Consider the following 15,000-nt stretch of genomic DNA (forward strand, 5'->3'; position numbering starts at 1 on the left):
TCTACCAACCCCTGGTAGCTGCTAAATGCTCCACTATATTCGCCAGCTTGTTGCAAACTTCCTTCCTGCTTTCTGTTGCTTAGCAGGTTAGCAGGTAGGGCACACTACCTGAAAAACCATTGTGATGTAAACTGCTGCCAGCGGTGGCTGAAAATGACACTGAATGAGACTATGAGGCTCCATAGAGCTGCAGAGTCAAGGAATTTAAATATATATATGTGTGTGTGTGTGTGTGTGTGTTAGGAAACAGGTGAAGCTATTGATATGACATGATAAGTTAGACTGAAAGTTCCAGTTTCCCACTGGTGTGAGCAGGAGAGAGAGAGCAGCCTGCTTCCTGCAGCAGGATCAACACCACAGCACACACTCCATGTAAACAGCAGTTTGCCAATTCAGTCATTCCAGTTATTTAACATTCAGTGTTTCTCACCACAACACACCGCATGTATACTCGATGCCAAACATGTTAGCGCATGCATTTCCTTCCTGCCTGTTTGCGTTTGTTTTGTTGCATATTCACCTGCTCGTCCTCGTATTCTTCTCGTTTTAGGACTTAGATATAGTACGGATTGGTTTCACTCGGGATCTGCTGTCGCTTTGTAGCATCACCAGTCAAAAGCTACATGGCGTACCTTTAAGCTCAACTAAGTTAGTATATGATTGTACTAGTATAGAATTATGATGAATTAATAAATAGAAAAATGTAGGAACAAAGTGTGTACAGTATTAGCATGCTGTATGTACAAGTAGTCCTTGGCCCCCATTCCTCACCACACACACACACACACACACGCACACACACACACACACACACACTTCTGACAGGTGGCAAACTGGCAATTAGTCAGTTCCCTCAACAAAGCTTTCAACAAAGTCTCCTTACAGTATGACCTGAGGGGACTGAACCTACACACACACACACACACACTCACACACACACACACACACACACACACACACCTCGCCTTCAACTCCTCTCCTCTGACCTTCCTCACCCGCCCATCGAATCACAAACCGCTTGTCTCTTTTTCTTTGAGTCAGCACTCTTGTTTCCTTTCCTCTGCTTTCCTTCCTTTCTTGCTCTCTGATCGTCTCCCTCCTGTCTCTCTCTCTCTCTCTTACTCTCTCTCTCACACACACACACACACACTCCTGTGATGTAGCAGCAAAAGCGTGCAGACACACGTGGCCTCGAGGCCAGAGACTGGAGGAAATGTGAGGGATGGAGGAGGACGGAGAGGATGCTGAGAGAAAGAGAGGAGGAGGGAAAAAAAGAGAGGTAGAAGGAGAGGAAGGGAAGACAAAGGAGGAGTAAAGAAGGAGAGCAGAAAAATGCAGTGCGGAAGCAAGACAGGTTATCTCTGGTTCCCTTTGGAAAATCCCCAAACGCACAGCGAGGGTCTGGCAGTCAAGGTGAGAGGCAGAGGACATCCCTCCCTTCCTCTCTGCTTCTTCCCCCCTGTGCACCTGCCTGCACCCTCTCCAGCTGTTCTCATTACAGCTTGTCTGCGCGCGTGTGTGTGTGTGTGTGTGTCTGCTTCTTCATCGTCACTCGTTTGTCTCTTGGTGTGTGTGTGTGTCAAAGGGTTGTTTTACGTGCGTGTCTTGTTTATTCGTCCTTTTGTGCGGTCAGATGTCACGACCATGTGTGTTTACATGTGTGCTACTGGATGGTTTTTTTCTCTTGTTTGCCTGTATGTGTGTGTGTGTGTGATGCCATTTGGTGTACATCTGTGCATGTGTGTGTGTGTGTTCTGGATGCTGTGAGTGAATTCGCCCTGGTCGAGCTCCAGCACTCCTCGGGGCGTCCCTGTAAATGCCAGTATGCTGGCACAGGCGAGGGCCCCCTCTCTGCCTGAACTGCTCAAAACTTTGTCCTCTCTCTCTGTCGGTCAGCGACTCGCAGACACTCATGAGAGTTCACAAGGGCGCCGAGAGGCCAAGAGGCAGGAATCACACGTAAAAAAGACCTTTAAAGCCAGCTGGTTGGGTTGCTGTGAGGTCTGTTTGATTCATGGTGAGCTGGGAGAGCTGTCAGATCGTTCACTGTGGTCTCACTTTTCAAGCGTGGATACAGTCTGCATGTAACCACACATGTGGAAACATGCGTATGTTTTAAGCTTCAGTTTCACCAGGCGATGCTCTTTCTGAAATCCCACCTCAAGGGTCCTTTGGTAGCTCGTCAGGAGCTTTAAATCCCATCACATGATCTTCATTTGCAGATGGACTAGGTTTAAAGTTCCATCTCCTCAGAGTATTTTAAAGCTGCCATAATCAATATTCTTATGTCAACCAGGGATCAAGCTACTGTGTGTGTGTGACAGTCACTCATCGCCTTTCAGCACACTGGTTTTGGTTCTGGGGCCCACATATTAAATGTTTTGGTTTGTTGTCTTGACACTCATCAGCATCATCCGCTGTTCATTACCCACTCAGCACCTAAACATTAGTGACTAGCTAGCTATAGGAATTACCTAAAGAGCCAAATATTTCCCTCATGGGTTAGTGAAGAGCAAAGCCGGGCTAGAACGAATCAGTAAAGGCAGGTTTAAGGACCTCATGTTCATCTAGGTGTAAAAATTGAGTTTTTACTTCATATTGGCACTGGGTGTCCTGTGGGGTCCTGTGAAAATGATCTTAAAGGCACAGTCCCCATTATAAATGGCACCAATCATCAACAGTCTAAACTGTTTCAGAGCCTGCTACTCCCAAAATGATTGATAGGTAATTTGATCCGGACTAAGACACATAACGGCTAAATGTAAGACATTAAGGTTCAGGAGGCTGTTTGTTTACATCTGTTACTGTTGTAAACACAGCCGACAAGTTCACACGTGATCAGATCTGATCACTAAATCAAATCCAATTATAGTTTATATGCAAATATACAAAAAAAACAACAACACACATAACACTGATAGTTGCCTTTAAAATGAGCGTGAACTACAAACAGCCCATCTTGTCATTTGTTGCAGCGTGCTGTCCCACGGTAATACAGTCGACTCCCACACAGCCACAGTAAAGATGACACGTCCCTTTTCTCAGAGTGAAGCATGTTTCGTCTGTGAAAACATCCTCACAGCACCGTTTACCAGTTGCAGTGCAAGTCAACCAGAAAAATGTTGCTTTTAAGACTCCAGCGAAGTGACTGCGTGCTGGTGCGACTTTGGAACATGACAAAGCTGCTTTAGATGGCCGAGGCTGTTTTTCACTTAATGGTTGTAGATGATGTTTTGTTTGGTTTTTTTTTCCACTTGAGCTGGGAGGTTTATCCACCTCAGAGTACAGTGCTGTGGACGCTTTCTGAATGTTCCTCCCTAAATGCTGAGTGATGGTTTCTACAAAGACTCTGAAGGAGCACTGCTGATGATAACAGTGCAGAGGATGCCAGCAGGACTACATGTCGTGCATACATTAAAAAATGATAATTACTCCCATCTTTGGACAATTATTTTGCAAGCTCCTGTGATGCTTCCTCAGCTGTTTGTCCTCAATTAAAGTTGTTTCTTCCTGCTCATTTGCTCAGATAATAATCAGCTTTGCTGGTAAACAAGCTTCTGTAAGGCTAACCTTGCTCTGTGTGCTTTTAGTGCTGATTCTTATCCTTGTGACAAGAGTTGCTTCTGCAGGTAAATATTCACTATAGAGGGAGAAAAATGACCATCTTTATTTCACGGCTGTATTCCCTCTGCTTCATTGTCCTGCTTAAAATCTTTGCTGTGTAGTTTTTTTTTTTTACACATAATTGCATCATACAGAAAATCTCTTCCATTCTAACTGATTTTCTGTGCCACTAACTCAAACTACTTCTGCCTACGGTACCACAAAAAAATAAAAATACACCAAGCAAGTGCTTTTTGGCGGAAAGAAAACAGCTCTCATTTCACGATCAACCCAATATATTTTTAAAACCCAAGCCACCCCTTTAAACTTTTTGCCCTGCAGGATATTTTTATGACAGTTTCTTTTTCATTGGATTGTGAAAAGAAGAGACAGGAGGGAGAGGACGGAGACAGGGAGGCTGAAGATGTGATCTGACAGACGGTCGGTCGACTGACTCGAATTCGTGGAGCAAACTTGACCTTTTGACCTTTACCATGACATGACCCATGCAGGAATAAGATAGTTTGAACAAAGTTGTAAATATGACCGAGATGAAATCAAAAGTTTCAGTTTAGACAATATTATATTTTAACCTAATACTCTGACATATACTTTATTAAATTCTCTAAGGAAATCAAAGTCAAAATAGCAACGATATACTGTGAAAATACTCCATTACAGGTAAAAGGCCTGCAGAGAAAATATTTTTATTTTAGTAAAAGCAAGTAAGGAAGTAACTGAAAATTTAGCAAAATATAACAGAGGTAAAAATACTCATAATGCATGAAATTGACCAATAAGTGTTATACTCAATGTCTTACATTATATATTCAATTACTGTATTATTGTTACTAATGCATTAATGCATAAATAGATTTTTACTCTTTTAATGTATATATTTTTGGGTGTTACAATATAATGACCAGCATCCGGAGACCTCTAAGACATCTGGATGACACATTTTACTGTTGCAGTTGGCTGATGAGGACCTAATTTAGCCATTTCACATACTGTTGGGTGCATCCATTTATGTCAGTGCATCATATTATTATTAGTATTAACTTCTAAACTAACTGCCAGATGAATAAAGTGGAGTAAGATGCACAGTATTTCCCTCTTAAATGTTGTTGACTTTAAGTGTAAAGTAGCATGAAATGGAAAAACACAAGCAAAGAACGTATAACTCAATACTGCAGGTAAGTACAGCTTGAGTTTATATACTCAGTTCCATTCCACCACTAACTAACTCTGCTTAACTCTATTCAAGACAGTGAAATTGCATCACGTTCGGGACTCAGAACTTCATAGCAATGACTCGAGACTGACCACGGAACAACGACACTGTCAAACCTCCGGAGAATCTGAAGCTCATCAGCCTGAACATCTGCAGTATCTGTCCGACTGATGGTGAAACATTCGGTGCGGCCCCAGAAAAGCCCATTTTCTTCGAATGAGGCCATCTGACTCCCAGAATGCAACTGTCACAGCAAAGCCAGTATTGATCAGTTGTAGTTGCTGACACATGTAGCTGCAAACATCAGTCACTGAATGCTGTAAAAATGTAACACATCTCATGTATTTCTCTACTCATGTACAGTACAAACACACACACACACACACACACACACATACACACACACACACACACATACATGTGCCCTATTGATGCTGTGGAATACATTTGTCCTCTGGGACGTGGTCGATAAGTGTCTGCTACTTAAAGCCCCAGGATTAACCTTTGGCTGCCCGATCGCAGCTTGTAAGTCGCTTTAAGTTCTTCATGCTCAATTGCGTCGCCGCATCAGCACGTCCAATCAAACCCTTATCTGGGTTTTTTTCTGGACTTATGCCTATTGACTTTTCACAGAGGTCTTACACAGGATCAATTCCCCAGCTGAGCGCATGGGAGGATCAATGGTTAATGGCAGCTGTGTGAATGTGAATGGGGCTGAATAATGTCTTCAGGTGTCCACGGATGGAAATGAGACGAGGGTGTGTGTGTGTGATTACTGGAGAATCATCCTACTGTACTTTCCCTGTGTCTCCTTCCTCATCGCTCATGATGTCCCCCCCCCCCCCCCTTTTTTTCGGTCTTTTCTCCTCCGTCTCGCTTGTTTCATCTTCTCTCCTCTCTCCTGCTCCCTCTCTTTCCCTCCATCCCTCTCTTTCTCTCTTCTGTCTGTGGGAGTGAGTGATGAGGGAGGCGACCACTCCATCCGTCACTGTTGATGTTGTGAGCGTGTGTGTGTGTGTGTGTGTGTGTGTGTGTGTGTATGCATGTCATCTGGCGCCGGGTGGCCTCCCACTGATGTAAGAGGGATCCGTCATGTCTCTCTGTCACAACAGTAGACACGCTTGAGTGGATGTACACATCCTCTCTCACACACACACACACACACACACACACACACACACACAATCCTCTTGTCTCCTCGAACACTATGTGTGTAACAGAGGATTCTACTTAAGATGGTGTCAAAAAGTGTTTGGCCATGTGTAGTTTTTATTGACTCTGACTAGATCTGATTAGTGAGTAGACCATGTTCTTTACTGTCTCTGTGTCCATATTCTTGTTTTCTCTTCCCTTTTTCTATCTGTTCTGCTAAGTGCCCTTCACCTACACTGAAAATCAGTAAAAATGCACCAGGGCCAAATAAAAGTTAAAGAATTTTGTGAAATCAGCACCTTAATATCCATCTGAAGTCAGTTAAAAACAGCATTTGAAGCTGCTAATAGGCCTAAAATACAACTCCAGGCAATGATATCATATTGCGTTAGTGTTGCAATAGATTTATATCTGCATCCTCAATCATACAATGCGACATAATGGGACATTTCAGGGACTTCTCCTTAAAACTTACAAAAACAACATGGAGTTTGGTGCATATAAAGCAGCACAGACAGGCATCTTTGTGCGGATTGTGGCTGTTCTACAACAGTTTTTGTTTTTCCCTAAAAGAGGCTGTTCGGAGGGAGCTGAGCATTATGAAGTAGCAAGTAGACACGAGCAGCGGTGACAGGAGCCCCTGTGTGTTTGGAGCAGCCCCTGCTGAGCACAAGAGGAACTGCAGCAGTCTTAATAACGTGCGGTTTGTCCTCCAGATGAGGGGAATGAGGGTTACTGGTGACAGGTAGCTTTCACCGCTTTTAATTTTGTGCAGGCTCCACTTGAGGATGGATGATCTAGGTGAAGAGGTGGAAGGAAGTCAGCCCCTTTTCTCCCTTTTTGACAGAGAGGAAATGATCAGTGTGAAGTCAGCCTGAAGCCTAGTCGGAGTAAACGCTGTGCGGACAGATGTGCATGTGTCCCCTGTGAGTCTGCTGTGTGAATAATGTGTCTGGATAATTGACTGCTTAATAGCGTATTATCATATAAAGCAGCATTGCTGATGGCACCCTGAGTGTGTGTTTGTGACTAAGTACATGTTACTACATGTTTTCACAAAAGTGAAAAAGGTTTAACAAAATTGAATTCTGATCATTTGTAAGTGTTGAAGCTTCCTGTTCTGTAGTAGTTGTTCTGTTTATCAGTAATGCTGTTTTTAAAAAAAAAACAACATATTTACACATCAGAGGAAAAAAAATGTAGAATGATTTTTTTTAAATATTTACACGATTCTTTCAAGCATTGCGAACACAAAATATTAGCTCCCAGCGTGCATTCATGCAGGCCAAGCATTACAGAGTCAAATGACATGAAATATTAAAGGGGTATTTTAGAAGGGAAAATCATTAATTAATGATGTCTGAACACAGAGCAGATTTTTGCTCATGTTTGCTGCCTGCCTCATCATGTTTACTGAACGGAGGTCATATTCTACCACCTCCTAACATGCATCTAAACATGGATTTGAAAAATGTGATGCCATATTTTGTGAGGGCAACAGGTGCTCAGACCCTGTGTGGGGAAGCGTTCAGTCTTTTTGTGTTTTTGCCTTCAACACGGCGGACACTTCGATGAGATGACAGACGAGGAGACAGCTCGGCTCGAGACCGGTCTGCACTTTAAAAGGGATGGATTGGAGTATCTGTATAGCTCACAGACACGTGATTTATAGGTTTGGAGGGCGAAAAATATCTTTGGAGGAACTGATACCAACTCATAGATCTCTGAAAAGGAGTTCCATCAGACGCTGCTTTATTGTGACGGGACGTCAATCTTTAGCAATGTATTGTATTTTAGAGCAAAGTAGTTAGTGATTACAGCTGTCAAGTAAATGCTGTGGAGCAAAAAGCACAATATTTATCTTTGAAATGTATTGAGTAAAGGCAAAAGGGAGCAAAGTAAAGCACAAATACAATACTTGAGTAAATGTATGTAATTACTTTCCACCACTGCACCACTGACCCTGCGAACACAAGACCTGTGCCATATACTCACTATTGCAGTAGAACACTGTGTAAATGGCCCCCCAATTTTTTTTTTTATCCTTAATCAGAAAAGCAGCCTCTATCTTCCCAGTGCTGCTAGCTTGCAGTGTTGTCCCAGGATGATAAAGGCTAATCAAAAGAACTCCTTTGCACAGGGTTGGTCACGGCTTGGTAACGATACAGCCTCAACACACACTCATTAAGACACACACATGCCCGCCTTATGCATTACTCATCGTCCAGGTTCAGTTTAGTTTGACTTGAGCATGTCTGTCTGGTGTGTGTGTGTGTGTGTGTTTGAGTTGGTGATTCCAAAGCAGCTTTTAATCCTGTGAAGCCCCCCCCCCCAAAATACACACACACACACACATACAGAGTACAGAGAAGATGAGATGCAACACACCGCAGTGCAAACACGCTTAATGATAGCAATCTGATTACACCTTCCAAGAGACTCCAGACCTTTGGATTTCACTCTGTGCTATTAGAGCTTAAGTTAATGGGTGGGTGAGGAAATGAATGGCTGCCTAAGTGAATGGATGTGTAATTAAAGAATGGGTGATACAGTCAATGTAATTAGCTTGTTTATGTGTGGTACAATGGATATAGGCAGGCGTTAAGGCCCTGCGCCTGCAGTGGCAGACAAGCAGAGAGAGAGAGAGTGAAGACAAGAGACAGCAGACGGCGAGCAGGAGGAGGAGAGGGTGAGAAGGGGTGAGTGAGAAATGTATGAGAGAGAGAGAGAGAGAGAGTAAACTCCTTATTCAGGCCTTTTCTGCTCACCCGTCACATCAAGGCTCCAAATCAATCCTGCAAATTGGTTTGTTCCTCAACAAGGTTACCAAATGACGGAGGGATGGAGGGAATGAAGTGGAGAAGGAGAGGCGGAATATGAGATAGAGAGGGAATATGTGAGAGCTGTAACGAGAGGGAGATAGTGGGAGGGGGATGTCCCGGTGTTGACGTATTGTCTAATGCAGAGCTATGCGTGTGTGCATGTGTGTGTGGGGGCTGAAGGCCGACAGTGGGGTCGTTAAACTATGGAGGGGGTGAAGGATCCGCTTGATTGTTGTTTGTTACAGGTAAACTGAACTGGCTGAGTTATAGCATCCCGCCTCTGGAACCACTTTGTCCATGTGACACATGTGGACATGTTGGAATGAGTTTGGTGCTGTGTGTGTGTGTGTGTGTGTGTGTGTGTGTGTGTGTGTGTGTGTGTGTGTGTGTGTGTGCAGTTTGTTGATGCAGCCACAGATGCTCCTGTAACCCTGTCACGATGAAATGTGGGGCCCATTTCCTCCCATTCCCAGCTGAGCCAGTGGAATTGGAGAGTAAATATATAAATAATAGAACAGATAAAAAATGGCATGACACTCCAAATGTGTTATTCTTCTCCTCTGACCTGATGTGTGTGTCTCTGTCTCTCTCTGTGTGTGTGTCTTTCAGGAACACTTCACGCCGGAGTGCAAGTTTAAGGAGTGTGTGTTCGAGAACTACTACGTCACCTACTCATCCATCCTGTACAGACAGACCCAGTCGGGTCGGGCGTGGTACATCGGTATCAACCGGGACGGACAGGTCATGAAAGGGAACCGCGTCAAGAAGACTAAAGGAGCTGCGCACTTCCTGCCCAAACTCATTGAAGGTAAGAGTGTTATCCTGCAAGATGCTCTGGGCTTTTATTTTGCAAACCAACTATGGTGCTAAGTGCTTGTATCTGGTCATTGTACTGTGTAAAGTTCCAGTGAAGTTTTGAAATCAGTATTTTCTTTACCTGGTCAAATATGGCAGCTTATGGTGCCCATGCTACTTCTTAATCTATTTGTTTACTCCAAACATGGTAGAAATGTACAACACTTCCTGTATGACAAAGAACTGCTGCAGAGAAAGTACAGATTAGCATCAACTGCTTGGAGCATTAAATGTTAGTCGCCATTGTGTTGTTTAAAAATTGAAGGCAAAACAGATTTAATCATCACATTTAATCGATAATGGTTAATATCACATTAAGACTGCACCTTATTTCCCATTACAAACATTGTAAGATTAGTCCTGTTACGGTAGGTTAGTCATTTATTTCCAAACTCTTTAACAAGCTCTAAACTTATTTTGTTTAGATAAGATTACAAAAAGGTAGTTGTGTATACATCTAATCCTACAGGGAAGTAGAATAACTAAGTTAACCAGCAAATGTTTGGAACTGAAAGCTGCAATAAATTTTTTTTTCCAGCAAGCATGAACATTCTGCATAATTAATGCTGATAGTGTTCCCTTACTGTTGCTTATTTGCACATCCAGCAGACACGGAGCAACACTGTCATTCATTTATAGTCATGTATCAGGTCACCTGAAGAAGTCCAATTTTCACTCTCCTTTGTGTTGCTAACTTTGCCTGTCAGCTGTTTGTGAGCTGGGGGAGGTGCTTAGCTTTTATTTGCGTTTGGTTTTTTTTTTTCCTTGCTTTTTGTGCGTCTACCATAATTAAGTAAGCTACATAGTTAAACGGTCTCTTTTTTTTGCCACTATTTCCAGTGATGACGTAATGTTGAGGTGTTTTATTGTGAAAACTGACAGGATGCTCTATCTGTTCCTGTGTCAGAATTCCTGCCCAGCTCTGACTTCTGTCAGTAATAGAGACGACACATGCTTTCTCAGAGAGCCTCTTCTGGGACGCTTCTGAAACGTGCTGCTTCTGGCACTTCTGGTAGAATCACATTATTTAGAGTGGCAATGATCAGCCACATTGCTGCCAGAATGCAAAATAGCCGTTTCCCGGTGGAGTCCTGGCATAAAGAAGCAGAGGAGCTGGTTCTCCTGTATAACCCACACTTCAAGTGAACTCCTGCACCTGTATTGTCACTTGTATCTACCTAGTCCTAACTATTTGCAACTTTCTCCCTCCCCAGTGGCCATGTACAGGGAGCCCTCTCTACACGACGTTGCTGAGCAAAGCCCGCCCAGGAAAACGCCCAAGACCTCCAGTGACTCGCCCGTGCTCCAGAATGGCAAGAAGGACGCTCAATCCAAAACCAAAACTTCCTCCTCCTAGCGCTCAGAGACACGGGTAGGAGGTGGGACAGAGGACACCTCAGCAGGGTTGTTAGGGCTACCCACCCCCGCCTGCTGTCTGCAACACTGACCCCACGAGAACTCTGCGTACCAATCGGAGAAAAAGAGCAGGTCCGGGCAGAGAGAAGCTGGCCAACGGGAAGCCCCCTACCTTCACAGACCCTCATCCACACCAGCCCTGCACCTTCTTGTTTAATAACCTCTGTGATTATCAAAGCCTGGGATATAAAAGCAATAACTCCATGAAGAGGTGAACAGTCACCCTGCATCAAATAGCATGTCACCACAGCTGTTTAACCTGCTGGAAGGAAATCCACATCAGCGACCTCCTCCCACGTAACCAAATATCCAAGCAAAGTCTTCCTGGTTTTACTACAATGGGTGCAACACTCAAATCCGCCCCTCCGCAGCACATACTTTCCAAATGGGTTGTGTTTTTATTTCCCCACAGGGTTCCATGCTAATGTTAGCCTGACACAGAGCCATGCTAATGCGAGGCCGTCACAGAGACCCTTGCAGACTTTTGTTCTGCAGCCATCTGCTCAGTCCACATCTTCTGTGTGTGTCAGCGACCTTGTGAGATGGCCTGGATACTTGTCAGCCCTGCTTGTGTGTGTGTGTGTGTGTTTGTGTGTGTGTGTTCCCTTCCTCTTCCAATCACCTTTGGTGCGATTTGATTAGTTTGTGACATGGACTCAATTTTCCACTCGGTGGCACAAGAAAACCCCTCCCGTCCTCTCTGGCTCTGTTAATGGAGTCTGGGGCTGATCAGATTCTTTCGACCCTTAAACGAGGGGCCAAGCGCTCCCTCGGCACACCGCGCACCCACTCACACACACGCTTATTATTACACCGACATTTGCACACATGCGCAGAGGTGTGTGGATTGTGTGCACACACTTTAGCACCTTCATATCCATAAGTGGAAAGTGATCTCACAACTTAACACACTTAACACAATGACATGCATTGACACACTTTCAAATGCACACACACACACACACACACGCCGGTGTGGTGGTGTAGTGTGTGTGTTTGCAGGTACTGGGAGGTGATAAGGATATCATCAGTGAGATGGGGCACTGATGGAGCCTGGCTGTGTAGCCTGTGATTGCACCACAATAGCTTTTTTCACTGTGGCTGACCATGCATCGCACAAACCCCCAAGGCCCCTCTCTGTCACTCCATGTGGTACCCTTGTCTAAAAATACAGAAAATCTGTTTTCATTTAATTATTGCATCTATACTGTGCTACCACCATGTGATGAATTTTTAAAAAATAGTAATTTTCAGCAGTCATTTTTTGGGTTTCTGCAATTTCTGTGCTACTACATTGCTGACCCCATGCCACAAATATTCTACGTCCTGGATGGTGATGTTTGGTGCTGTGTGTGCACTCCAACCATTTTATATGTCAAAGTCAGTTTACAAGTCATGGGGAGTGAGTACCCCCAGTACACTCAGGCTGTGAAAACAGTTGTATAGTGTCTTGAGGAGCTTTGTCTAATCTGAGACAATGACTCCAGTGACAGCACTTGAGTAATCTTGGGTTGGGATGGGAGGCATTAAAGTTTTGGAGGCCAGTACCATACAGGCCTAAAACCTGACCCAACTAATGCCAGTAACCAACAGATGCTGACTCAAGTGACGTAACGTTATCAGAGCCACTAAAGGCTTTATACAGCTTTTCTTCACATATGCAGTAGTACTCCCTGAGACTTTTCAACAGACTTTGATGTGTAAATTGAATATATTACATTTGAAAAAGAACTTATCCCAAACCCAACCTGAGCCCAGAGCTTCACACAACAACATTTCCTGTGTTGGGGGACAGTTTGAAAGATGTGGGTGTTTCCCAGGCAACCAGGGTCTAACGAATGATGCCATCACACTGCATTATGGGAAGCGTAGGATCCAGTGTTTTTTTTGCAGCTTTACCATTACACTGCAATCCCCTCCGTTGCTTCCCTTTTCACGACTGTCTCTTGCAAGTCCCCCAGCTCTATGGTAGTGCAACACTAAATCAGTGGAATGGTCCTTTAAGTCCTTATTTACACATGGATCAGTCAGCTGGGCACCTCGGTGCATGTTAACAGCACTGTGCTTCACACAAATCACTTGCTTTCACACATTCACCTATATGCCACTTGTTTGTGCAGCTCACAACTGTGCAGCTTCACTTTTTAAACAGATATGGGTTGACCTGCTTCTAAACGCAGTTAGCACACTTTGGTTATGATGCAAAGGAATTTAAGCCTTCTTTACTTCTACTTCTAAGTCTCCAATGATCGAGGGTTCATTACTGTGACCGTTTTGTTTGGAAGGAAAGTGAGAAAACCAAAGTCATAAATAAAATGGTAGCTGTAACACACAAGATGGATGATGATTCCATAAAAGGAGATGGAGAGGTGGATGCGTCATATTTCCTTTGATTACAGTTTTGTCGGAGTTTATCTGATAGACTAACTACTTAAACTATTTCACCATTCTCATTCAGGAGACCTCGTTTCATGTTTCCATTTGCTCTTTCCACTCAAAACGAAAAGCAATCATTTCTCATATCAGACTTTCTTGGTACAATATGCCAGGCGGGGTAATTGTTTCTGCCTAATGTTTATGTATTGTGGGAAGCGAGGGAGTCCTGCGTGGTGAGGAGGTGGGGCCGAGGCTCGATTGATGAGCACAGAGAGAGAAAGGTGCACCAAAGAAAAGGAAATGAAGAAAGAGGGAGATTTTTTGGTGGTGGGGAGGGGAGGATGGGGGGGGTAATTTGCAGTGATGAGCAGAATGAAAAGAGTTTTAGGAAGGAATTATGGTAATGTGGACAGTGTTTCTTGAACACACACACATTTCCACACACCTCTCATTTCATGCATAATCCTCTGCTCCCCTGCAGCCCATGGTTGTAAATAATAATAGCTGATAACCCGAGTGGAATGGAGGCCAGCTGCTGTGCAAAGTAATCTGCTACCTGAGAGCTGAAAACGTTACCCCTGCTCTCCTGGAGAGAGAGAGAGAGAGAGAGAAAGAGAGAAAGAGAGAGAGAGTGGAGAGGACAGAGAAACAACAGTACTGTAAGAAACCAACTAAAGGAAAAGACAGAAAGTAAACATTCAGTTCAATGATCTGCAGCTCATTAGAGAGTTATTCCCATTACTGTTTGTTTTATTCAACACAGGCTACTGTTTAAAGCTCACTCACACACTAAAGACCTTAATTAAACTGTTAAACAGACTCTCAGGTTGGTGCGTCTGACCAGTCACCCCCTGTGGATCGTTAAATCCAGCACACAATGTTTGAGTACTATTCACAAAGTAATTACACAAATATTTAATTAACTGCCGACTAGAATAGAGTGAAGACTGTCGGGGATCAGATAGAGAGATGCTGTCAGATGGGAGGAGTTCTACATGTAAAGGGCTGGGAAATTTATGTTGTAATATTTTCTTGTGCATGTGTGGTGTTCACTGTGTTGAGAATTAGAGCAAATTAGTGGAAAAAGAGCTGTGAAGGAGAGTAAAGGGCTAAAGATTTAGTTCAAGCTGATTAGAGATATGGAGAATGTCAATCATGCGCGCAAGGGAGGTTAAAGGGGCACTCCGCCAGTCAGAGTACGACTCAGACTGTTGTCAAATGTCTTTCTATGGGAGTGCTCTGCCAGACAGAGGCCGAGAGGGTGTCGTGAAAGATCAGCAGCATTATGGGAAATGTAGTAAACATAGATTTTTTTTAAACTTTAATGAGAAGTCAGGGTATCTCTGCCTCTGCTGCTTCAGGTTTGACCATTCTGTTTAAAATCTGCCTCCCAAATTTATGGGGGTGCAATACTAAACAGCTTGAGAGCTCCTTTAACACTCCAGGCCAATGTGATATGATTTTCTGTTGATGCATAAGCCTGTACAGATGCAAAAAAAAAAAAAAACACAGCACATGAGGTTGCATTTCAACATAGGAGGA

At 43.7% G+C, this 15,000-nt stretch overlaps 1 protein-coding gene across 1 annotated transcript in view; it reads left to right on the forward strand.

Moving 5' to 3' along the window:
* The window catches only part of fgf11a (fibroblast growth factor 11a), a 72,622-nt gene extending 61,599 nt beyond the window's left edge, over positions 1-11,023 (forward strand). The window contains exons 4-5 of the mRNA XM_070854547.1: positions 9,421-9,619; positions 10,881-11,023. Of these exons, the coding sequence (XP_070710648.1) occupies positions 9,421-9,619; positions 10,881-11,023 (342 nt within the window). The remainder of the gene's footprint in view (positions 1-9,420; positions 9,620-10,880) is intronic.
* The last annotated feature ends 3,977 nt before the right edge of the window (positions 11,024-15,000 follow it).

Source organism: Pempheris klunzingeri, chromosome 23, assembly GCF_042242105.1.
Source record: "Pempheris klunzingeri isolate RE-2024b chromosome 23, fPemKlu1.hap1, whole genome shotgun sequence".
NCBI lineage: Eukaryota > Metazoa > Chordata > Actinopteri > Acropomatiformes > Pempheridae > Pempheris > Pempheris klunzingeri.